Source organism: Coturnix japonica, unplaced genomic scaffold, assembly GCF_054131305.1.
Source record: "Coturnix japonica strain WE unplaced genomic scaffold, WE-NBRP24 Scf073, whole genome shotgun sequence".
Taxonomy (NCBI): Eukaryota; Metazoa; Chordata; class Aves; order Galliformes; family Phasianidae; genus Coturnix; species Coturnix japonica.
In genome coordinates, this window is record NW_028188976.1 from 291,071 (window position 1) to 317,368 (window position 26,298).

At 51.5% G+C, this 26,298-nt stretch overlaps 1 protein-coding gene across 1 annotated transcript in view; it reads right to left on the minus strand.

Annotated features, from left to right (window-relative positions):
- Window positions 1-2,171: 2,171 nt before the first annotated feature.
- The window catches only part of FCGBP (Fc gamma binding protein), a 34,805-nt gene continuing 10,678 nt past the window's right edge, over window positions 2,172-26,298 (minus strand). Inside the window, exons 9-22 of the mRNA XM_085533994.1 lie at window positions 25,409-25,976; window positions 24,079-24,278; window positions 23,328-23,469; window positions 22,348-22,679; window positions 21,038-21,761; window positions 19,327-19,925; window positions 17,050-17,617; window positions 15,244-15,860; window positions 14,215-14,632; window positions 12,938-13,072; window positions 11,260-11,459; window positions 8,152-8,739; window positions 6,024-6,308; window positions 2,172-2,272 (exon numbers count right to left, since the gene is read on the minus strand). Coding sequence (XP_085390120.1) covers window positions 2,270-2,272; window positions 6,024-6,308; window positions 8,152-8,739; window positions 11,260-11,459; window positions 12,938-13,072; window positions 14,215-14,632; window positions 15,244-15,860; window positions 17,050-17,617; window positions 19,327-19,925; window positions 21,038-21,761; window positions 22,348-22,679; window positions 23,328-23,469; window positions 24,079-24,278; window positions 25,409-25,976 — 5,379 coding nt within the window. The 3' untranslated portion in view covers window positions 2,172-2,269. The remainder of the gene's footprint in view (window positions 2,273-6,023; window positions 6,309-8,151; window positions 8,740-11,259; window positions 11,460-12,937; window positions 13,073-14,214; window positions 14,633-15,243; window positions 15,861-17,049; window positions 17,618-19,326; window positions 19,926-21,037; window positions 21,762-22,347; window positions 22,680-23,327; window positions 23,470-24,078; window positions 24,279-25,408; window positions 25,977-26,298) is intronic.

The following is a 26,298-nucleotide window of genomic DNA, read 5'->3' on the forward strand; positions in this document are numbered from 1 at the left end:
ACAAAAATGACCAAAAATGGGACAAAAATGTCCAAAAATGGGCAAAAAGGACCAAAAAACCCCAAAAATGGGACAGAAATGACCAAAAATGGGGAAAATTGGTCTAAAATACCCCAAAAAAGGGACGAAAAATGGTTGAAAATACCCCAAAAATGGGGTAAAAATGACCAAAAATGGGACAAAAATGACCAAAATACCCCCAAAAATGGGTCAAAAATGTCCAAAAATGGACAAAAATCTCCCAAATACTCCAAAAATGTGACAAAAAAGACCAAAAATGGGAAAAAAATGGTCAAAAATCCCCCCCAAAATGGGTCAAAATACCCCAAAAATGGGGAAAAAAGACCAAAAATGGGACAAAAAAGGACTAAAATACCCCAAAAATGAGTCAAAAATGTCCAAAAATGGACAAAAATCTCCCGAATACTCCAAAAATGTGACAAAAAAGACCAAAAATGGGAAAAAAATGGTCAAAAATCCCCCAAAATGGGTCAAAATACCCCAAAAATGGGGCAAAAAAGACCAAAAATGGGGAAAATTGGTCTAAAATACCCCAAAAAAGGGACAAAAAATGGTCGAAAATACCCCAAAAATGGGGTAAAAAAGACCAAAAATGGGACAAAAATGACCAAAATACCCCAAAAATGGGGCAAAAAGGAGCAAAAATGGGCAAAAAGGTCCAAAATACCCCAAAAATGGGGCAAAAAAGACCAAAAATGGGAAAAAAATGGTCAAAAATCCCCCCCAAAATGGGTCAAAATACCCCAAAAATGGGGAAAAAAGGACCAAAAAATGGGGCAAAAAAAGGTAAAAAATGGGTCAAAAATGTCCAAAAATGGGCAAAAAGCTCCAAAATACCCCAAAAATGGGACAAAAAAGACCAAAAATGGGACAAAATGGCCTAAAATACCCCAAAAAAGGGACAAAAAATGGTCGAAAATACCCCAAAAATGGGGTAAAAAAGACCAAAATTGGGACAAAAAGGACCAAAATACCCCAAAAATGGGACAAAAAGGAGCAAAAATGGGCAAAAAGGTCCAAAATACCCCAAAAATGGGGCAAAAAAAGACCAAAAATGGGGAAAATTGGTCTAAAATACCCCAAAAATGGGACAAAAAATGGTCGAAAATACCCCAAAAATGGGGTAAAAAAGACCAAAAATGGGACAAAAATGACCAAAAATACCCCCAAAAATGGGTTAAAAATGTCCAAAAATGGACAAAAATCTCCCAAATAGTCAAAAAATGTGACAAAAAAGACCAAAAATGGGGAAAAATGGTCAAAAATCCCCCCCAAAATGGGTCAAAATACCCCAAAAATGGGGAAAAAAGGACCAAAAAATGGAGCAAAAAAAGTCAAAAAATGGGTCAAAAATGTCCAAAAATGGGCAAAATGGTCGAAAATACCCCAAAAATGGGGCAAAAAACACCAAAAATGGGACAAAATGGCCTAAAATACCCCAAAAATGGGGTAAAAAAGACCAAAATTGGGACAAAAAGGACCAAAATACCCCAAAAATGGGGCAAAAAGGAGCAAAAATGGGCAAAAAGGTCCAAAATACCCCAAAAATGGGTCAAAAAAGACCAAAAATGGGGAAAATTGGTCTAAAATGCCCCAAAAAAGGGACAAAAATGGTCGAAAATACCCCAAAAATGGGGTAAAAAAGACCAAAAATGGGACAAAAATGACCAAAATACCCCAAAAATGAGTCAAAAATGTCCAAAAATGGGCAAAAATCTCCCAAATACTCCAAAAATGTGACAAAAAGACCAAAAATGGGAAAAAAATGGTCAAAAATTGCCCCAAAAATGGGTCAAAATACCCCAAAAATGGGGAAAAAAGGACCAAAAATGGGACAAAAATGACCAAAATACCCCAAAAATGGGGCAAAAAGGAGCAAAATTGGGCAAAAAGGTCCAAAATACCCCAAAAATGGGTCAAAAAAGACCAAAAATGGGAAAAAAATGGTCAAAAATCCCCCCCAAAATGGGTCAAAAAAACCCAAAAATGGGGAAAAAAGAACCAAAAAATGGGGCAAAAAAAGGTAAAAATGGGTCAAAAATGTCCAAAAATGGGCAAAAAGCTCCAAAACACCCCAAAAATTGGCCAAAAGTCCCTGAATTTCCCCCAAATTCCCCCCTCCCCCCCCATTTTTCCCCCCAATTTCAGCCTTTTCACGATAAAATCGAAACCTTTATTTTTTTGGGGTAAAAAATGATGATTTTGGTTCATTTCTCTGAGCTCCATTGGATCCAATGGGGGAATGGAGTCACTGCAGGGGGCAAAAAAAGGGAAGAAAAGGGAAAATTCAGGTCAAAAATTGCTATTTTGCCTTAATTACGGTTTTTTAACCCATTTTTGACCTTTTCCCCCCGTTTTTGAGGCCATTTTTGGGGCTATTTCCCCATTTTTAGGCACATTTTGGGGCTATTTCCTCATTTTTGGGCACTTTTTGGGTCTAATTCTCCATTTTTAGGCTCATTTTGGGGCTATTTCCTCATTTTTGGCCTTTTTTGGGGCTATTTCCTCATTTTTGGGCTCATTTTGGGTCTATTTCCCCCATTTTTGGGCACTTTTTGGGTCTATTTCCCCATTTTTGGGCTATTTTGGGGCTATTTCCTCATTTTTGGGCAATTTTTGGGTCTAATTTCCCCATTTTTGGGCAATTTTTGGGTCTATTTCCCCCATTTTGGGGCAATTTTTGGGTCTAATTTCCCCATTTTTTGCTCTTTTTGGGTCTATTTCCCCCATTTTTGGGCAATTTTTGGGTCTATTTCCTCATTTTTGGGCAATTTTTGGGTCTAATTCCCCATTTTTTGCTCATTTTGGGACTATTTCCCCCATTTCTGGGCTCATTTTGGGTCTATTTCCCCCATTTTTGGGCTCATTTTGGGTCTAATTTCCCCATTTTTGGGCAATTTTTGGGTCTAATTCCCCCATTTTTGGGCTCAGTTTGGGTCTATTTCCCCCATTTTTGGGATCATTTTGGGTCTGTTTCCTCATTTTTGGGCAATTTTTGGGTCTATTTCCCCATTTTTAGGCTCATTTTGGGTCTATTTCCCCCAATTCTGGGCTCATTTTGGGTCTAATTTCCCCATTTTTGGGCACTTTTTGGGTCTAATTTCCTCATTTTTGGGCTCATTTTGGGTCTATTTCCTCCATTTTTGGGGCTCATTTTGGGTCTAATTTCCCCATTTCTGGGCTCATTTTGGGTCTATTTCCCCCATTTTTGGGCTCATTTTGGGTCTATTTCCCCCATTTTTGGGCTCATTTTGGGGCCATTTCCTCATTTTTGGGCACTTTTTGGGTCTAATTCCCCATTTTTTGCTCTTTTTGGGTTTATTTCCCCCATTTTTAGGCTCATTTTGGGGCCATTTCCTCCATTTTTAGGCTCATTTTGGGTCTATTTCCCCATGACACCTCCCCAAGATGGCGGCCTTATAGGGCCAACCTTATAGGGTCAAACTAATAGGGCCAACCTTATAGGGCTTCCATTATATGGCCAACCCTACAAGCAGCCTTATAGGGTCAACCTTATAGGGCCAACCATATAGGGTCAACCTTATAGGGCCAACCTTATAGGGCCAACCTTATAGGGCCAACCTTATAGGGTCAAACTAATAGGGCCAACCTTATAGGGCCAAAATTATAGGGCCAAACCTAGAAGCGGCCTTATAGGGTCAACGTTATAGGGCCAACCATATAGGGTCATCCTTATAGGGCTAATCTTATAGGGCCAACCTTATAGGGCCAACCTTATAGGGCCCCATCCCAAACGACACCTCCCAAGATGGCGGCCTTATAGGGTCAACCTTATAGGGCCAACCATATAGGGTCATCCTTATAGGGTCAACCTTATAGGGCCAACCATATAGGGTCATCCTTATAGGGCCAACCTTATAGGGCCAACCTTATAGGGCCAACGTTATAGGGTCAAACTAATAGGGCCAACCTTATAGGGCTTTCATTATAGGGCCAACCCTACAAGCGGCCTTATAGGGTCAACCTTATAGGGCCAACCATATAGGGTCATCCTTATAGGGCCAATCTTATAGGGCCAACCTTATGGGGTCAAACTAATAGGGCCAACCTAATAGGGTCAACCTTATAGGGTCAAACTAATAGGGCCAACCTTATAGGGTTTCCATTATAGGGCCAACCCTACAAGCGGCCTTATAGGGTCAACCTTATAGGGCCAACCATATAGGGCCAAACCTATAGAACCCCCCACCCCAAAAGACCCCCCAACCCCCCATATCCCACCCTATTATAGGGCCAACCCTACAAGCGGCCTTATAGGGCCAACCTTATAGGGTCATCCTTATAGGGCCAATCTTATAGGGCCAACCTTATAGGGTCAACCTTATAGGGCCAACCTTATAGGGCCCCCATCCCAAATGACACCTCCCAGTATGTCGTCCTTATAGGGCCAACCTTATAGGGCCAATCTTATAGGGCCAACCTTATAGGGTCAAACTAATAGGGCCAACCTTATAGGGCCAACCTTATAGGGTCAAACTAATAGGGCCAACCTAATAGGGTCAACCTTATAGGGCCAACCTTATAGGGCCAACCTTATAGGGCCAACCATATAGGGCCAACCATATAGGGCCAACCTAATAGGGTCATCCTTATAGGGCCAATCTTATAGGGCCAACCTTATAGGGCCAATCTTATAGGGTCAAACTAATAGGGCCAACCTTATAGGGTCAAACTAATAGGGCCAACCTTATAGGGCTTCCATTATAGGGCCAACCCTACAAGCGGCCTTATAGGGTCAACCTTATAGGGCCAACCTTATAGGGCCAACCTTATAGGGCCAACCTTATAGGGCCAACCCTATAGAACCCCCCACCCCAAAAGACCCCAATCCCCCATATCCCACCCTATTATAGGGCCAACCCTACAAGCGGCCTTATGGGGCCAACCTTATAGGGTCAACCTTATATGGCCAACCATATAGGGTCAACCTTATAGGGCCAACCTAATAGGGTCAAACTAATAGGGTCAACCTTATAGGGTCAAACTAATAGGGTCAACCTTATAGGGCCTATCTTATAGGGTCCCCATCCCAAACAACACCTCCCAAGATGGCGGCCTTATAGGGCCAACCTTATAGGGTCAAACTAATAGGGCCAACCTTATAGGGCCAACCTTATAGGGTCAAACTAATAGGGCCAACCTTATAGGGTCATCCTTATAGGGCCAACCTTATAGGGCCAACCTTATAGGGTCAAACTAATAGGGCCAACCTTATAGGGCTTCCATTATAGGGCCAACCCTACAAGCGGCCTTATAGGGTCAACCTTATAGGGTCAACCATATAGGGTCAACCTTATAGGGCCAATCTTATAGGGCCAACCTTATAGGGCCAACCTTATAGGGTCAAACTAATAGGGCCAACCTAATAGGGTCAACCTTATAGGGCCAACCTTATAGGGCCAACGTTATAGGGTCAAACTAATAGGGTCATCCTTATAGGGCCAATCTTATAGGGCCAACCTTATAGGGCCAACCTTATAGGGCCAAAGTTATAGGGCCATCCTTATAGGGCCAACCCTACAAGCGGCCTTATAGGGCCAACCTTATAGGGTCAACCTTATAGGGCCAACCTTATAGGGTCAATCTTATATGGCCAACCTTATAGGACCCCCATCCCAAACAATACCTCCCAAGATGACATCCTTATAGGGCCAACCTTATAGGGTCAACCTTATAGGGCCAACCTTATAGGGCCAACCTTATAGGGTCAACCTTATAGGGCCAACCTTATAGGGCCAACCTTATAGGGCCAGTTTAATAGGGCCAACCTTATAGGGTCATCCTTATATGGACAACCTTATAGGGCCTCCATCCCAAACGACACCTCCCAAGATGGCGGCCTTATAGGGCCATCCTTATAGGGCCAACCTTATAGGGCCAACCATATAGGGCCAACCCTATAGAACCCCCCACCCCAAAAGACCCCCAACCCCCCATATCCCACCCTATAAACCCCATTGACCCCATAGAGCTGCACTTACCGGGGTGAAGTCGGGTGCCCTCCATGCCTTGGCCATGGCCCCATAATCCAACACCAGTTTCCCATCCGGACCCCGTAGGTCGTTATTGGGGTCTCCATCGTAATCCCCGCAGACCCCACAAAGTTCCCCATTGGGTTCCATGGTCACCGTCACCGTCATTTCCCCTTTAGGGTTTAGGGTCACCTCCAGGTGGGGATTTAGGGTCACGGAGATCCAGCTTTGGGATCGATGGATGGAGAGATTGGGGGAGAGCTGGGATGGGATGGGGGCTGGGACCCCATTGACCTGTATGGGATAAGAGGGGGGATATGGGGTGATCCTAAGGGATATGGGGTGATCCCATTGACCTGTATGGGATATGGGGTGATCCCATTGACCTATATGGGATATGGGGTGATCCCATTGACCTGTAGGGGATAAGAGGGGGGATATGGGGTGATCCCATTGACCTGTATGGGATATGGGATCCCATTGACCTGTATGGGATATGGGGTGATCCTATTGACCTGTATGGGATATGGGGTGATCCCATTGACCTATATGGGATATGGGGTGATCCCATTGACCTGTATGGGATATGGGATCCCATTGACCTATATGGGATATGGGATCCCATTGACCTGTATGGGATATGGGATCCCATTGACCTGTATGGGATAAGAGGGGGGATATGGGGTGATCCTAAGGGATATGGGGTGATCCCATTGACCCATATGGGATATGGGGTGATCCCATTGACCTGTATGGGATAAGAGGGGGGATATGGGGTGATCCTAAGGGATATGGGGTGATCCCATTGACCCATATGGGATATGGGGTGATCCCATTGACCTGTATGGGATAAGAGGGGGGATATGGGGTGATCCCATTGACCTGTAGGGGATATGGGATCCCATTGACCTGTATGGGATATGGGGTGATCCCATTGACCTGTAGGGGATATGGGATCCCATTGACCTGTATGGGGATAAGAGGGGGGGATATGGGGTGATCCTAAGGGATATGGGGTGATCCCATACTTCTATGGGGTCTATGGGTGCCCCCCATGGGTCTATGGGGGCCCATGGGGTCTATGGGTGTCCCCATAGGGTCTATGGGGGCCCATGGGGTCTATGGGGTCTATGGGTGCCCATGGGGTCTATGGGGTCTATGGGTGCCCATGGGGTCTATGGGGTCTATGGGTGCCCCCCATGGGTCTATGGGGGCCCATGTGGTCTACAGTTGCCACCCATGGGGGTCTATGGAGGTCTATGGGCTCTATTGGTGCTCATGGGGTCTATGGGGGCCACCCATGGGGTCTATGGAGACCCATGGGGTCTATGGGTGCCCCCCATGGGTCTATGGGGTCTATGGGGTCTATGGGTGCCCATAGGGTCTATGGAGACCCATGGGGTCTATGGGGGCCCATGGGGTCTATGGGGGCCCCCCATGGGGTCTATGGGTGCCTATGGGGTCTATGGGTGCCACCCATTGGGTCTATGGACACCCACGGGGTCTATGGGTGCCCATGGGGTCTATGGGTGCCACCCATGGGGTCTATGGGGGCCCATGGGGTCTATGGGTGCCCCCCATGGGTCTATGGGGTCTATGGGTGCCCATGGGGTCTATGGGGCCCCCCCATGGGTTCTATGGGGTCTATGGGGGCCCATGGGGTCTATGGGGGCCTATGGGGTCTATGGGGACCCCCCATGGGGTCTATGGACACCCACGGGGTCTATGGAGACCCACGGGGTCTATAGGTGCTCATGGGGTCTATGGGGTCTATGGGGTCTATGGGTGCTCCCCATGGGTTTTATGGGTTCTATGGGGTCTATGGGTGCCCATGGGGTCTATGGGGGCCCCCCATGGGTTCTATGGGGTCTATGGGGTTCTATGGGGTCTATGGGGTCTATGGGGTCTATGGGGTCTATGGGGGCCCATGGGGTCTATTGGGTCTATGGGGTCTATGGGTGCCACCCACGGGGTCTATGGGGTCTATGGATGCCCCCCATGGGGTCTATAGGGTCTATGGATGCCCATGGGGTCTATGGGGTCTATGGGTGCCCCCCATGGGTTCTATGGGGTCTATGGGGCCACCCATGGGGTCTATGGGGTCTATGGGGTCCCATTGCCTGCACCCCCCACGTACCCACAGCTTCCCGTCCCTCCTGACGCTGACGGCTGCAGCTGGGCTGTAGAGATGCAAAGCAAACACCAACGCTCGACCCTCCTCATCCTCTGCAACGTCCCCCAGCAGCCGGAACCAACGGGGGGGGTCTCCTCCATGTGGGTGGTCTCCATGTGGGTGGTCTTCATGTGGGTGGTCTCTATGGCGGGGGTCTCCATGTGGGTGGTCTCTATGGCGGGGGTCTCCATGTGGGGGGTCTCCATGTGGGTCGTCTCCATGGGGGTGGTCTCTATGGTGGGGGTCTCCATGTGGGTGGTCTCCATGTGGGTGGTCTCCATGTGGGTGGTCTCCTCCACGTGGGGGGTCACAAACCGACGCCATCACGTAGGTCCCCGCCGCCATCTTGCCCCCTTTGCTGCCGTCGAAGGAGCTGAGACGCGACGACGGGATGACGGTGCAACGACCCGGTTGTTGTTTGCACGCGCGGACGCCGTCGTGCACGGTGCAAACTTGGCCCAATGGGCAGCCGGCTGGTTTGCATTGCACGCCGCCTGCGGAGCGGCACGTGCATTGCTGGCTGCAGTCAGGGGAGAGGATGGACTCGGCGATCTGCAAAGGGAGAGGGGGGATGCAAAGTGCAAGGGGTCGGTGCGTTGCAAACATTGCAAGTGTTTGTAAGGTGCAAAGGGTAAAATGCAAAGTGCAATGGGCTGGTGCGTTGCAATGGATGCAAAGATGGAGGCAAATGCAAAGTGCAAGGGGTTGGTGCATTGCAATGGATGCAAAGATGGAAGGAAATGCAAAGTGCAATGGGTTGGTGCATTGCAATGGATGCAAAGATGGATGCAAATGCAAAGTGCAATGGGTTGGTGCATTGCAACGGATGCAAAGAAGGAAGGTGCAAAGATGGAAGCAAATGCAAAGTGCAAGGGGTTGCTGGCTTGCAAAGGTTGCAAAGATGGAAGGAAATGCAAATTGCAATGGGTTGGTGTATTGCAATGGTTGCAAAAGTGGAAGCAAATGCAAAGTGCAACAGGTTGGTGCATTGCAATGGATGCAAAGATGGAAGGTGCAAAGGTGGAAGCAAATGCAAAGTGCAACAGGTTGCTGTCTTGCAAAGGTTGCAAAACTGGGAGGGAATGCATTGCAAAAAGGAAGGCAAATGCAAAGTGCAACCGGCTGGTGCATTGCAAAGGTTGCAAAGATGGAAGCAAATGCCAAGTGCAACAGGTTGCCGCTCTGCAACTTGCAATGCATGCACCCCGTGCCCCCAAACAATGGAAGAAAATGCAAAGTGCAACGGGCTGGTGCATTGCAATGGATGCAAAGATGGAGGCAAATGCAAAGTGCATTGCAGTGGTGGTGAAAGTGGAAGCAAATGCAAAGTGCAATGGGTTGGTGCATTGCAATGGATGCAAAGATGGAAGGAAATGCAAAGTGCAATGGGTTGGTGCATTGCAATGGATGCAAAGATGGAGGCAAATGCAAAGTGCAACAGGTTGGTGCATTGCAATGGATGCAAAGATGGAGGCAAATGCAAAGTGCAAAGGGTTGGTGCATTGCAATGGATGCAAAAGTGGATGCAAAAGTGGAGGCAAATGCAAAGTGTAATGGGTTGGTGCATTGCAAACACTGCAAAGATGGATGCAAAGTGCAAAGGGTAAAATGCAAAGTGCAATGGGTTGATGTCTTGCAAAGGTTGCTAAGATGGAGGCAAATGCAAAGTGCAACGGGTTGGTGCATTGCAATGGATGCAAAAGTAGAAGTAAATGCAAAGTGCAATGGGTCGGTGCATTGCAATGGATGCAAAAGTGGGAGGGAATGCATTGCAAAAAGGTAAGTAAATGCAAAGTGCAGTGGGTTGGTGCATTGCAATGGATGCAAAGATGGAAGGTGCAAAGGTGGAAGCAAATGCAAAGTGCAATGGGTTGGTGCATTGCAATGGATGCAAAGATGGAGGCAAATGCAAAGTGCAATGGGCTGCTGTCTTGCAATGGATGCAAAGATGGAGGCAAATGCAAAGTGCAAGGGGTTGGTGCATTGCAATGGATGCTAAGATGGAGGCAAATGCAAAGTGCAAGGGGTTGGTGCATTGCAATGGATGCAAAGATGGAGGCAAATGCATTGCAAAAAGGAAAGTAAATGCAAAGTGCAATGGGTTGGTGCATTGCAAAGATTGCAAAGATGGAGGCAAATGCAAAGTGCAATGGGTTGGTGCATTGCAAAGGTTGCAAAAGTGGAAGCAAATGCAAAGTGTAATGGGTTGGTGCATTGCAATGGATGCAAAGATGGAGTCAAATGCAAAGTGCAATGGGTTGGTGTATTGCAATGGATGCAAAAGTGGAGGCAAATGCAAAGTGCAAGGGGTCGGTGCATTGCAATGGATGCAAAAGTGGAAGCAAATGCAAAGTGCAACGGGTTGGTGCATTGCAATGGATGCAAAGATGGATGCAAATGCAAAGTGCAAGGGGTTGGTGCATTGCAATGGATGCAAAGATGGAGGCAAATGCATTGCAAAAAGGAAAGTAAATGCAAAGTGCAATGGGTTGGTGCATTGCAAAGATTGCAAAGATGGAGGCAAATGCAAAGTGCAATGGGTTGGTGCATTGCAAAGGTTGCAAAAGTGGAAGCAAATGCAAAGTGCAACAGGTTGGTGCTCTGCAAAGGTGGAAACAATGGAAGAAAATGCAAAGTGCAATGGGCTGGTGCATTGCAAACATTGCAACTGTTTGCAAGGTGCAAAGGGTAAAATGCAAAGTGCAATGGGTTGGTGCATTGCAATGGATGCAAAGATGGAAGGTGCAAAGGTGGAAGCAAATGCAAAGTGCAACAGGTTGGTGCATTGCAATGGATGCAAAGATGGAGGCAAATGCCAAGTGCAATGGGTTGGTGCATTGCAATGGATGCAAAAGTGGAGGCAAATGCATTGCAAAAAGGAAAGTAAATGCAAAGTGCAATGGGTTGGTGCATTGCAAAGATTGCAAAGATGGAGGCAAATGCAAAGTGCAATGGGTTGGTGCATTGCAATGGCTGCAAAAGTGGAAGCAAATGCCAAGTTCCTGCTCTGCAATTTGCAATGCATGCACCCCCCCCATGGTTGTTGCAAAGCAGCAGCAGCAAAACCCCCACCTGGAAGAGGCGGCCTCGGTGCAAGCAGCCGCAGGCGTCGGGGCTGACGCATTCGTCGCCGTTGAGCAGCTCCCCTGCAGGACACGCGCAGCCCTCGAAGCAGCGGCTGCTGCAACGGGGAGGGGAGGAAACGCTGGTGCAGCTCTGGGTGCAAAGGGGGCTGCAGAGCTGGGGGTGAGAGCCCAGGGGGCACGAGAGAGCTGGGGAGGGGGGATAAAGGGGGAAAATGATGGGGGAAAAGGAGAGAAAAAAACAGAATTAGGGTTTTTTAATGCTCTTTGCTTTTCTTTTTCGTACAATGCAATAAGTGCTCTGCAAAAAAATGCATGCATTGCATCATGCAAATGCAGCCTCCCTTGCAAAAATGCGTGCATAACAGCATGCTAATGCACCGCTCTTGCTAAATGCATGCATTGCATCATGCAAATGCACCCTCCCTTGCAAAAATGCATGGATTTCAATGTGTAAATATCCCTGTCTTGCAAAATGCGTGCGTTGCACCATGCAAGCGCACCCTCTATTGCAAAAGTGCATGCATAACAGCACGCTAATGCACCGCTCTTGCTAAATGCATGCATTGTATCATGCAAATGCACCCTCCCTTGCAAAAAGTGCAAGCAAGGCAGCTTGCAAGGGCACTCCTCTTGCTAAATGCATGCATTGCATCATGCAAATGCATCCTCCCCTGCAAAATGCAAGCGAGGCAGGATGCAGTGACATCTCCCCCTGCAAAATGCAAGCAGTGCATCATGCAAATGCAGCCTCTATTGCAAAAGTGCGTGCATAACAGCATGCTAATGCACCGCTCTTGCTAAATGCATGCATTGCATCATGCAAATGCATCCTCCCTTGCAAAATGCAAGCAAGGCAGGATGCAGTGACATCTCCCCCTGCAAAATGCAAGCAGTGCATCATGCAAACGCACCCTCTCTTGCAAAAGTGCATGCATAACAGCATGCTGATGCACCGCTCTTGCTAAATGCATGCATTGCATCATGCAAATGCACGCTCCCTTGCAAAAATGCAATCAAGGCAACATGCAGATGCACCTCCCCTTGCAAAAATGCATGCAATGCACCACGCAAATGCACACTCCCTTGCAAAAATGCATGCACCACACCATGCAAACACACCCTCCCTTGCAAAAACTCAAGCAAGGCAGCATGCAAATGCACCACTCTTGCAAAATGCATGCACCACACCATGCAAATGCATCCTCTCTTGCAAAAACACACACATTGCAGCATGCAAATGCATCCTCCCTTGCAAAAACTCAAGCAAGGCAGCATGCAAATGCACCACTTTTGCAAAATGCATGCACTGCGTCATGCAAATGCACCCTCCCTTGCAAAAATGCATGCACCACACCATGCAAATACACCCTCCCTTGCAAAAACCCAAGCAAGGCAGCATGCAAATGCACCACTTTTGCTAAATGCATGCACTGCATCATGCAAATGCATCCTCCCTTGCAAAAACTCAAGCAAGGCAGCATGCAAATGCATCCTCCCTTGCAAAAACTCAAGCAAGGCAGCATGCAAATGCACCGCTTTTGCAAAATGCATGCACTGCGTCATGCAAATGCACCCTCCCTTGCAAAAGCGCATGCATCACAGCATGCAAAACACCAGCACAGCTCACTGCAACCCCATGCAACGATGCAAGCAATGCGACTCACTGCACCGTGCTGCCTCCCTCCACTCCTGCAGCTGCCCCCCTGCAGCCTGGCATGCAGCAGCGTAGGCCTGCAGGCTGCGGCACAGCGCGGAGCCGCCTGCAACCTCTGCTGCAGCATCAGCCCTTGTTTGCACACCTGGAGGGGGGACATCGATGTCATCTCTATTGTCATCTCTATTGTTATCCCTATTGTTATCCCTATTGTTATCCCTATTGTCATCTCTATTGTCACCCCTATTGTCACCTCTATTGTCATCTCTATTGTCATCCCTATTGTCATCTCTATTGTTATCCCTATTGTAATCCCTATTGTCATCTCTATTGTCATCTCTATTGTCATCCCTATTGTCACCTCTATTGTCACCTCTATTGTCATCTCTATTGTCTCCTCTATTGTCACCTCTATTGTCATCTCTATTGTCTCCTCTATTGTCACCCCTATTGTCACCTCTCCCCCCCCATTTCCTCCTATCCCTCCCATTCCCCCCCCAGTTTCCCCCTATTCCCCCCCATTTCTCACCCAATTCCCCTTATCCCCCCCCTCTCCCCCCATTTCCCCCCCATTTCCCCTTATCCCCCCCTTATCCCCCCCCATTCACCCCCCTTTCCCCCTCACCCCCATCTGACTCCCTGTCTTCCCCCCCATCTGCCCCCCATATCTGCCCCCCTCATCCCTCCCCCCCATCCAACCCCCCATCCCCCCTTCCCCTCCCCATCCCCCCCCATTCCCTCTATCCTCCCTCATTACCCCCCTGTCTTCCCCCCCATCTGCCCCCCCATAACTGCCCCCCCCCTCCATATCTGCCCCTCCATATATGCCCCCCATCCCCTCCCCATTCCCCCCCATTCCTACCCCATTTCCCCTTATCCCCCCCTATTCCCCCCCCATTCTCCCCCCTTTCTCCCTTGTCCCCCCCATTCACCCCCTTGTCTTCCCCCCCTATCTTCCCCCCCATATCTGCCCCCACCATATCTGCCCCCCCATCTCCCCCTCCCCATTCCCCCCCATCCCCCCCCATTTCCCTTTATCCCCCCCCTATTCCCCCCCAAGTTCTCCCCCCTTTCCCCCTCACCCCCATCTGCCCCCCTGTCTTCCCCCCCATATCTGCCTCCCCCATATCTGCCCCCCACTCCATATCTGCACCCCCATCCCTCTCCCCTTCCCCCCATCCGCCCCCCCATCCCCCCTATCTTCTCCCCCCACCCCCCTCCTTCCCTCCCCCATATCTGCCCCCCCATATCTGCCCCCCCTCCCCATTCCCCCCCATTCTCTCTCACCCTCTCTCCCGCACGTCTCCATCCTGCAGCTCTCCACGTAATCCCTTGGGGTCACCGCTCCGTGACACCCCCCAAACGGCCCCTTGGGATCCTCCATCACATCGCACCCTCTCTCCACCACCTTCTCACAAGGCACCCAGGGCTCCCCATGGCTGCACCCACGGGTGGGGATCCCCCATCGCTCCCCCAGCAGACGAGGCTCCGTCGCATCGTCGGCTCCGTCCCCATTGAAGTCACCGCAGAGGCCGCCGACGCGGCTTTGGTAGGTGCTGGGTAAGGTCAGCAGGACGTAGGTGGCTCCGTCATAGAGCAGCTTTAAACCCATCTTTGCTTTCAGCACCCGATGGATCCCCTCCTGCGTCACCACCACCGCGTCCGAGCCCACGGACACGGGCAGGAGCTGACGTTCACCATTCACCTGCACAGATGGGGTGCAATGTTGGGTTGCTTTGCATGCTTGCAACCCACAAATTGGGCTTGCGATGCGGAATAGAGGCTGCATGGGTTGCTTTGCTGTCCAAGATTGGGGTTGCATGGGTTGCTTTGCGCCCCAGGATGGCCTTGCATGCAGGGTTAGTGTTGCATGGGTTGCTTTGCGATCCAAGACTGGGGTTGCATGCATTGCTTTGCACCCCAGGACGGCTTTGCATGCAGAACTGGGGCTGCAATGCAGAACAGAGGTTGCATGCATTGCTTTGCTATCCAAGACTGGGGTTGCACGTGTTGCTTTGCACCCCAGGATGGCCTTGCATGCAGGGTTAGTGTTGCATGGGTTGCTTTGCTGTCTGAAATCGGGGCTGCAATGCAGAACAGAGGTTGCATGGGTTGCTTTGTGCCCCAGGATGGCTTTGCATGCAGGGTTAAGGTTGCATGGGTTGCTTTGCTGTCTGAAATTGGGGATGCATGCTTTGCTTTGCACTCTGGCCTGGCTTTGCATGCAGAACGGGGGCTGCACGTGCACCTTTGCAGCAAGAAACAGGGTCTGCATGCTCCGCTGAAGCGCGTTTGCACCCCAAAACCAGCACTCACCTTCACCTCCCCTTGCACGCCCCGCTGCAAGCTGACGGTGACCCCATGCACCGTGACCAGCAGCTGCTTCACCAGCGGCTCCGCTGCATTCATCTCCTTCTGCACCCGCACCAGGAACGGCTGCAGCCCCTTCCCTTCTTCTTCCTCCTCCTCCTGCTCCTCTCCAGCTGCAGCCAACGTGTAAGTGCAGGTCCCAGCAAAATGCAGCAGCGTCCCATCGAACGTCCTCAGCGTTGCAGCTCCCAGCACCTCGCAGCGCCCGCAGCCATCGGGGTAGCAACCCCTCACCCCATCCTGCACCATGCAAGCTTCGTTTGCGCCGCAGCTCGTCGGCTCGCATTGCAACTCGCCGTTCCCTTTGCAAACGCAGCGTTGGCTGCAACGCTCGCAGGGGTAAAACTCCTCTCCCCGTTGCAAATAACGCCCCTGGTGCATGCAACCGCACTGAGGTGCTGGGACGCAGCTGTCGCCGCTTTGCAAGAAGCCGGGGTTGCAAAAACAGCCTTCGGTGCATGGGGAGGAAGGGTCGCAACCGTCGTCTTGCTCCTGGTTGGAGCAGCTGGAGGGACAGGCCAGGCCACAGAGCTCGTAGTGCTGCTGCGGGGGGCACACGGGGCCTGCAAAAGAGGGGAGGGGGTTGCAAAGTTGGGGGTTGCAAAGTTGCATGGGGATCCGTGCATGCATGCAGCAAATGCTGAGTGCAAAGCAGGAAAGTGCAGCGACTGCAAGGTGCAGAACCTTCCTGTGCATGCAAAATGGCGGTGCAACTGCAAAAGCTTCCCGCAGTTGTAAAGCCAAGGTGCAATTGCAAACATGTCCTGCAGCTCCTGCAAGACCCCAACCCCTCCGTGCAAACCCAAAGCCCCCCATGCAAACCCAAAGCCCCCCATGCAAGCAAGCCCCAAAACTTCCAAGCAAACCCCAGGTCTTACATGCATGCAAACTCCAATCCTTCCAAGCAAATGAAAACTCCCACTGTGCAAGATGGAAACACCTCCTGCATGCATGCAAAGCCCCCCAAGCAAACCCAGAGCCCCCCAAGCAGACCCAGAGCCCTCCAAGCAGACCCAGAGCCCCCCAAGCAAACCCAGAGCCCCCCAAGCAGACCCAGAGCCCCCCAAGCAAACCCAGAGCCCCCCAAGCAAACCTAGAGCCCCCCAAGCAAACCCAGAGCCCCCAAGCAAACCCAAAGCCCCCCAAGCAAACCCAGAGCCCCCCAAGCAAACCTAGAGTCCCCCAAGCAAACCCAGAGCCCCCCAAGCAAACCCAGAGCCCCCCAAGCAAACCCAGAGCCCTCCAAGCAAACCCAGAGACCCCCAAGCAAACCCAAGGCCCCAATGCAAACCCAGAGCCCCCCAAGCAAACCCAAGGCCCTCCATGCAAACCCAGAGACCCCCAAGCAAACCCAAGGCCCTCCATGCAAACCCAAGGCCCTCCAAGCAAACCCAAAGCCCTCCATGCAAACCCAAAGCCCCCCAAGCAAACCCAGAGCCCCCCAAGCAAACCCAAGGCCCTCCAAGCAAACCCAGAGCCCTCCCATGCAAACCCAGAGCCCCCCAAGCAAACCCAAGGCGCTCCAAGCAAACCCAAGGCCCTCCAAGCAAACCCAAAGCCCTCCATGCAAACCCAGAGCACTCCCATGCAAACCCAGAGCCCTCCATGCAAACCCAGAGCCCTCCATGCAAACCCAGAGCCCTCCATGCAAACCCAGAGCCCTCCAAGCAAACCCAGAGCCCTCCATGCAAACCCAGAGCCCCACAAGCAAACCCAGAGCCCCCCAAGCAAACCCAGAGCCCCCCAACTCACTGCAGAAGGCCGTGGTGCGCCAGGGCTGGATGCTGACCCTCTGTTTCTGACACTCTTGCACGTAGGTAGCCACCGAGCTGCACACCACCTCCTGGTGCCCCTTATAGCAACATGCATCGTAGAGACAGTCCTCAAAATACGGCCTGGGGTCCACCACTGCATGGCAGCTTGCAAAGGGCCCCCCTTGCTTCACCAGCAGCCCGCAGTGCTTGTCGCCGCCGTAGATGCGCTTCTCCTTCGCGCTGCATGAATTGCAATTCCCGCTGACGTTCGAGTTGCAACCGGGGACGTCGGAAACCTTCCAGCTGTTTGCAAAGCTGTCTGCATCCTCGGCCAATCGGCCGTTGGGGAGCATGAAGTCGTCCTCCGGGTCGCCATCGGCGTCGCCGCATAGACCACAAACGGAGCGGGAGTAGGTGGTGGGGAGGATGACGCGGGCGTAGCTGTACCAGTCGAAGGTGACGATGAGGCCGAAGTCGGTGTGGAGGAAGCCGTGGGGGCCGCTGGCGTAAGCGTGGAGCTGCTGGTCGGGGTGGCGGAATGGGAGGTCCACCAGGATGCCATTCACCTGGAATAGGGGGAGAGGAACGGGGTGGTGAGGGGCTGCTGGGGTTGTAACCAATGTCATGCAATGGGCTCTACATGCAAGGAGATGCCTCACAAAGAGCTTGTGACCCATCTAGATGTCATGCAATGAGGTTGCAACCCATCCAGGCTCCTCACAAAGGCCTTGCAACCCATCCAGATGTCATGCAATGAGGTTGCAGCCCATCCCGATGTCATGCAATGAGGTTGCAACCCATCCCGATGTCATGCAATGAGGTTGCAACCCATCCCGATGTCATGCAATGAGGTTGCAACCCAACCAGATGCTTCACAAAGACCTTGCAACCCACCCAGAAGTCATGCAACAGGGTCACAACCCATCCAGGCTCCTCACAAAGACCTTGCAACCCATCCAGATGTCATACAATGAGGTTGCAGCCCATCCCGATGTCATGCAATGAGGTTGCAACCCATCCCGATGTCATGCAATGAGGTTGCAACCCATCCCAATGTCATGCAATGAGGTTGCAGCCCATCCCAATGTCATGCAATGAGGTTGCAACCCAGCCTGATGTCATGCAATGAGGTTGCAGCCCATCCAGATGTCATGCAATGAGGTTGTAACCCATCCAGATGTCATGCAACGGAGTCACAACCCATCCAGGCTCCTCACAAAGACCTTGCAACCCATTCAGATGCCTCAGAAAGACCTTGCAACCCATCCGATGTCATGCAATGAGGTTGCAACCCACCCTGATGTCATACAATGGGCTCTAAATGCAAGGAGATGCCTCACAAAGAGCATTTGACCCATCTAGATGTCATGCAAAGACCTTGCAACTCATCCAGATGTCATGCAATGAGGTTGCAACCCATCCAGATGCTTCACAAAGGCCTTGCAACCCACCCAGTTGCCTCAGAAAGAGCTTGCAACCCATCCAGATGTCATGCAATAAGTTTGCAGCCCATCCAGAAGTCATGCAATGAGGTTGCAGTCCATTAAGATGCCTCACAAAGACCTTGCAACCCAACCAGGTGCCTCAAAAAGACATTGCAGCCCAACCAGATGTCATGCAATGAGGTTGCAACCCAACCAGATGCTTCACAAAGGCCTTGCAACCCACCCAGATGTCATGCAACGGGGTCACAACCCATCCAGGCTCCTCACTAAGACCTTGCAGCCCATCCAGATGTCATGCAATGAGGTTGCAACCCAACCAGATGCCTCAGAAAGACCTTGCAACCCATCCCAATGTCATGCAATGAGGTTGCAACCCATCCCGATGTCATGCAATGAGGTTGCAGCCCACCCAGACGTCATGCAATGAGGTTGCAGCCCACCCAGACGTCATGCAATGAGGTTGCAACCCATCCCGATGTCATGCAATGAGGTTGCAACCCATCCCGATGTCATGCAATGAGGTTGCAACCCATCCCGATGTCATGCAATGAGGTTGCAACCCATCCTGATGTCATGCAATGAGGTTGCAACCCATCCCGATGTCATGCAATGAGGTTGCAACCCATCCCGATGTCATGCAATGAGGTTGCAACCCATCCCGATGTCATGCAATGAGCTTGCAGCCCATCCAGACATCATGCAATGAGGTTGCAACCCATCCCGATGTCATGCAATGAGGTTGCAACCCATCCCGATGTCATGCAATGAGGTTGCAACCCATCCCGATGTCCCCTAAAGGCAACCTCAAGCCCTCCCCCTTCCCCCAATACCTTCAGTTTCTTGGGCTCGGCCTGGCTGAGGCTGAGGCTGACGTTGTAGACCTTCAAGGTGACCTCTTTGGTGTAGGAAACCACATCGCTGCCCCTGTTGTTGTTCTCCACGGTGACACTAAAGGGGACCAACGTGGGGTCGGGGGAGCAGAGGGCAGCAAACTGATAGACGCAGGTCCCCATGAAGTCATAGCGGCGCCCGTCGAAGGTGGTGTAATGGGGGTCCCCCGTGGCCACGCAGACGGTCTTCCCCGCAGCCACGCATTGCCGGATGCCCCTCACCACGCTGCATTGCTCCCCTGCTTTGCAGCTGCTCTCCTTGCAAACCACCATCCCCAGCTCGGCGTCGCAGCGGCACCGCGAGCGACACAACTCGTCGGCCCAAAACTCATCTCCTGGTTGGTGATAGAGGCCGTCGTGGGTGCAACCGCAGCTGGAGCTGGGGATGCATTGAGCTCCGCTGAGGACGTAACCCGGGTTGCAAGTGCAGGTTTCCGTGCAGGGTTGGTTGCAAGATTTGGGGGCGTCGGGGTCGGTGCAGGTTGCAGGGCAGGCGCTGCCGCAGGGTTCGTAGTGGCTGTTCTCAGGGCAAGTCAGTGCTGCAAGAGGAAAGAGGGGTGTATGTGTGCTAAAGGGAGCAAAAACGAGGCAGGGTTGCAAAGGGTTTGCATGTGGAATTGAATGCGGTGTGGGTTTTGCATGCAAAGTGCTCCGTGCGGTTGCGTGGTGCAACATCTGCCCTTGAGGTGTTGCACTGTGCAAATGCATGGAGCATTTTGCATGCAACGTCCCAAGAATGGATGCAAAAACTGCTTGGTGTTGTTGCATGCAGGGTTGCAAAGGGTTTGCATGTGGAATTGAATGCGGTGTGGGTTTTGCATGCAAAGTGCTCCGTGCGGTTGCGTGGTGCAACATCTGCCCTTGAGGTGTTGCACTGTGCAAATGCATGGAGCATTTTGCATGCAACGTCCCAAGAATGGATGCAAAAACTGCTTGGTGTTGTTGCATGCAGGGTTGCAAAGGGTTTGCATGTGGAATTGAATGCAGCGTGGGTTTTGCATGCAAAGTGATCCGTGAGGTTGCATGGTGCAATATCTGCCCTCAAGGCGTCGCAATGTGCAAATGCATGGAGCATTTTGCATGCAACGTCCCAAGAATGGATGCAAAAATGTTTGCTGTGGTTGCATGGTGCAATACCTGCCCTTGAGGTGTTGCACTGTGCAAATGCATGGAGCATTTTGCATGCAACATCCCAAGAATGGATGCAAAAATGCTTGGTGTGGTTGCATGGTGCAATATCTGCCCTTGAGGTGTTGCACTGTGCAAATGCATGGAGCATTTTGCATGTAATGTCCCAAGAATGGATGCAAAAATGCTTGGTGTGGTTGCATGGTGCAATATCTGCCCTTGAGGCGTTGCACCATGCAAATGCATGGAGTATTTTGCAAGCAACACCTCTGAGCTACATGCAAACACAGGGAGCATTCTGCATTCACCCAAAGTCATTTGTCCCACCGAGAGCTTTGCATGCATCACCCCGCTCCAAAACCACCCTTGTTTTGCAAAACCCCACAGCAAGAGCAAGGCAAGAGAAAAGCAGGAGCAAAGCAAAGGCAAAAGCAAATGCAAAGCAAGGGCAAAAGCAAGGGCAAAAGCAAGGGCAAAAGCAAATGCAATGCAAAAGCAAATGCAACAAAACCCCATTGCTCACAGCACCCCGATGGCGTCCTCCAGTCGTGCACTGCGGCCCCGTGCTTCCTGCAGGCGGACGCGTAGGTCTCCAACGTCTTGCAAAGGATTTTCTTCGCTCCGTCATTGATGCAAACGTCATAAAGGCAACTCCGGAAGAAATCCTTGGGGTCGAGGACGTGGTGACAGGCTTTGAAGGGTCCTTGGAAGCTCTTTTTGATCAGCCCGCAGTGCTGGTTGCCTGAATAGAGCTCTAGTTTGTCCTGCTGGCATATGGGGCAATCCCCATCGCAATGATCCCAACAGAACGGGTCCTCGTCGGGGACCTTCCACGTGGAGGCCCAGGAGATGATGGAGGATGATATGGCCTTATCAGCAGCAGATACGGCCTTATTATCAGCAGATATGGCTTTATTATCAGCAGATATGGCCTTATTATTAGCGGATACGGCCTTATTATCAGCAGATATGTCCTTATTATTAGCGGATATGGCCTTATCAGCAGTAGATATGGCCTCATCAGGCAGCCCTGGGATGTCATCCATCGGATCCATGTTGAAATTGCCGCAGAGGCCGCAGGTTTGCTCTGAGTAACTGCTGGGGAGGTGGATGGTCACGCGCCAATCCCAGTCGTAGGTGACTCGTAGGCCGAAATCGGTCTGAATTACAGCTTCCATCCCGCTGTGCTGCAGCAGCACCCTGCTGTCCTGCAGGGAGGCTGGCAGGAGGGTCAGCACGCCGTCCACCTGCATTGGGAGCAGCACTTGTTGCAGCTGCTTTGCATGCGGTTGCATGTAGTTGCATTGCTCATGCTGTCGTGCTTTACTTTATGCAGCTCCGTGCAGAAACTCGGCCTGGTTTGCACTAAACTCGGCCCATTTTGGACCAAACGTGGCCCATTTTGGACCCAAACTTGGCCCAGTTTTGGTCTTGTCCCATTTTGACCCAAAGTCTGCCCAGTTTTGGTGAAAATCTGATCATTTTGACCCAAACTTGACCCCTTTTGGCTTAAATCCTGCCCATTTTGGACCCAGAATCAGCCCATTTTAGCTCAATCCTTGACCACTTTAGACCCAAACCCTGCCCATTTTGGACCCAGTCTTGGCCTCTTTAGACCCAAACCTGCCCATTTTGGACCCAATTTTGTCCCCTTTAGACCAAACTCTTCCCATTTTAGCCCCAAGTCCTTCCATTTTAGGCCAAACCCTTCCATTTTAGGCCAAACCCTGCCCATTGTAAACCAACCTGCCCATTTGGGCCCCAAACTTGTCCATTTTGGACCCAAACTTTGCCCATTTTAGCCCAAATTCCCCCCATTTCCACCCAACTCACCCTGACTTTGCCCACTTCCCTCCAATGGACGGAGACCCGATGACCGTAGACCTCCACATTGACCAAGCTGACGTAGGAAATGGATTTCACCCCGGCCCGGATCTGATTCTTCCCCTCCACTTTAAAAGGCACCAATTTGGGGTCGTTCCCACAGAATTCGGCCATGGTGTAAGTGCAGGTGCCCTCGAAGTCGAAATTCAACCCGTCGAAGGTGCGATAATGGGGGTCCCCCCAGGCCCAACATGAGGCCACCATGGAGGGGACGCACTCGGTGCGGCCGTCGTCAAAGTGGCAGCGCTCCCTGGGACGGCACCGGAGGGCTTTGCAGGGGTCTGAAAGGAGAGGGGATAAACATAGGGGGGGATTGGGGGGGGGATGGAAGGGGGGTGAAGGATGGGGGGTGAGGGGGAAAGATGTAGAGGGGGGATGGAGGGAGGGGTGGAAGGATGGAGAGGGAGAAGGAAGGATGGAAGAGGGGATAGGACGGACAATGGGGGGGAGGGAAGGAGGGGAGGGGGGGAAGGAAGGATGGGGGGGGATGAAGGGAGTGGGGGGGATGAAGGGGGGAGGATGGGGTGGTGAAGATTGGGGGGAAGGATGAGGGGGATGGAAGGGGGGGAAAGATGAGGGGGATAAGGACGGGAGGGGGGAAGGATTGGGGGAGGATGGAAGAGGGGAAAATTGGTTGGGGGTCAAGATGGGGGGAAGGATGGAAGGAAAAGGGAAAAGGGAAAAGGGAAAAGGGAAAAGGGAAAAGGGAAAAGGGAAAAGGGAAAAGGGAAAAGGGAAAAGGGAAAAGGGAAAAGGGAAAAGGGAAAAGGGAAAAGGGAAAAGGGAAAAGGGAAAAGGGAAAAGGGAAAAGGGAAAAGGGAAAAGGGAAAAGGGAAAAGGGAAAAGGGAAAAGGGAAAAAGGAAAAAGGAAAAAGGAAAAAGGAAAAAGGAAAAAGGAAAGGAAGGGTTCCCCCCCCCCTTCATCTTACTTTGGTTGATGCAGCCCATGACCCCATCCCGGATTTCACAGCTCTCATCGTCGGTGCATTCGTGGCTGCTGCATTGCAGCCCTTGTCCAGGGACGCAGGTACAGCGCTGCTGGCAGTTCTCCCTCAGGACCCACTCGTGGGGCTGAAGGGTGGGAGGAGAGGGTGGAATATTGTGATAAAGGGCCGGATATTTAATTCAGCTCTTATTAAACAAACTAGAAGGAAGGGAAGGGGGGGAGGGGTGAGGGGAAAGCAAAGGGGAAGGGGAAGGAAAGGGGAAGGGGAGAGGGGAGAAGGGGAAAGGAAAAGGGGGAGAAGGGGAAGTAAAAGGGAAGGGAGAGGGGAAAGGAAAGGGGTAGAAGGGGAAGTGAAGGGGGAGAAAGGGAGATGGGGAAGCAAAGCAGGGAAGGAGAAGTAAAGGGGAAGGGGAGAGGGAAAAGGAAAGGGGGAAAGGAGAGGGGAGAAGAGGAAAGGAAAGGGGGAAAGGAGAGGGGAAAGCAAAGGGGGGAAGGGGAGAAGGGAAGGGACAGGGGGAGAGGGGGAAAGTAAAGGGGAAGGAGAGAGCAAAGGGGAAGGGGAGAGGGGAAAAGGGAAAGGAAAGGGGTAGAAGGGGAAAGCAGAGAGGAAGGGGAGAGGGGAAAGGAAAGGGGGGAAGGAGAGAGAAGTCCTTGCTCTAATGGTGCAGCTCTGATCATGGGAAGAAATCAACCAGAAGACCCCAAAACCCTCCCAAAAACAGAGAGGTGAATACCTTGTAATAGACCCCGTCCTCAAAGCAGCCACATTCCTCCTGGGGGACGCAGCCCTCCCCATCAAAGACGAAGCCCTGGTTGCAGCTGCAGCCTTCAGAGCAGGTTGGGGGGCAGCTGGAAGCACCCGCGGGACCCACACAGCTGTGGGTGCAGAGGTTGGAGCACAGGGAGTAGCTGCTGTTTGCTGGGCAACTCGGGGCTGGATAGAAAAGAATGGGTGTATGAGGACTCAGTGGTGCTCACATTGCCCTTTCCCTTGGCCCCATAGGGAATCAAACCCACCCCATTGGGTTGGCTGCTCCCATTGGTCCCTATAGAGGGATGGAAGCTGACCCCACTGTTATTTGCATTGCCCTTTCCCATTCATCCCCATGAAAAACCCACCCCCCTCTCCTTCTCCCACCCCACACACAGAGGACACCCCCACACTCATCCTGTCCCGTATTTCCCCACTTTTCACCCCAAAATGAAGATTCCCCCCCAACTTCTTCCATCCCTATCTTACAACAGAAGGACGGTTTCCTTCCCACGCCCATTCTGTCCCATATATCCCCCCTTTTCACCCCAAAATGAAGACTCCTCCCCAACTTCTTCCATCCCCATCTTACAACAGAAGGACGGTTTCCTCCCCACGTCCATTCTGTCCCATATTTCCCCACTTTTCACCCCAAAATGAAGACTCCCCCCCAACTTCTTCCATCCCCATCTTACAACAGAAGGACGGTTTCCTCCCCATGCTCATCCTGTCCCATATTTCCCCCTTTTTCACCCCAAAATGAAGACTCCCCCCCAACTTCTTCCATCCCCATCTTACAACAGAAGGACGGTTTCCTCCCCAAGCTCATCCTGTCCCATATTTCCCCCCTTTTCACCCCAAAATGAAGACTCCCCCCCAACTTCTTCCATCCCCATCTTACAACAGAAGGACGGTTTCCTCCCCACGCCCATTCTGTCCCATATATCCCCCCTTTTCACCCCAAAATGAAGACTGCCCCCCAACTTCTTCCATCCCCATCTTACAACAGAAGGACGGTTTCCTCCCCACGCTCATCCTGTCCCATATTTCCCCCCTTTTCACCCCAAAATGAAGACTCCCCCCCAACTTCTTCCATCCCCATCTTACAACAGAAGGATGGTTTCCTCCCCACGCTCATCCTGTCCCATATTTCCCCCCTTTTCACCCCAAAATGAAGACTCCCCCCCAACTTCTTCCATCCCCCTCTTACAACAGAAGGACGGTTTCCTCCCCACGCCCATTCTGTCCCATATTTCCCCCTTTTTGACCCCAAAATGAAGACTCCCCCCCAACTTCTTCCATCCCCATCTTACAACAGAAGGACGGTTTCCTCCACGCCTCCATGGTGACACCGGCAGCTTGGCAAGAGGACACGTAGCTCTGGATGCTCCGACATAGGACATCAGTGCTCCCTTCAGTAAGGCAGAGATCTCGGGTACAGGCATCCAAATATAGGGCCGGGTTGATGGTGTTGAAGCAGGAGGAGAAGGGGCCGTGGGGGTCCATGAGGACGCCGCAGTAGTTGGGTTCTTGGAAGACCTTCTTCTTTTCTTCATTGCAAACGGGGCAGTCGCGGTCAGAACATTTCTCCTCGCAGGCCACGTTGGGCATTTTCCATGCAGAACCAAAAGAGGTGGCATTGGGAGCTGGGTGGCCATCGGGGAAGAGGAAATCATCCTCTCTTTGGCCATTGTTGTTGCCACAAAGCCCACATAGATGGCCCTGGTAGCCTGGCGGGGCTGTAACCTCAACGTGATGGTGGAGGTCGTAGCGTATAATGAGGCCGAAGTCGGTCTGAAGATGGATTCCTGCCCCGTGTTGGAGCACCTGGACCCGCCCCTGGTTCAGGATGGTTGGGAGGCGGTGGGATATGGAGTCCACCTGGCACAGAGGGGGAGAAACCCACCGTGAGCATCAAGAAATGGAGGTGGGAGAGGAAAACGTTGGAGGAGATGCATCTTCCAACCAAGATTTGGGTGAGATGTTTGCAAGTAAGAGGAGAAACGAGGGTTAAAGTGGATCTTTGTTGGAGGAGATGTTGGGGAGACACCTTCCAACCACGAACTGGATGAATGAATGGCTCCCAGTTTGCAACTGGGAGGGGAAATGGGGATAAAAAAGGGTTTGTCTTGGAGATGGATGCAAAAAATGTTAAAGGAGGCACCTTCCAGCCATGGTTTTGATGAATTGAAGGCTTCCATTT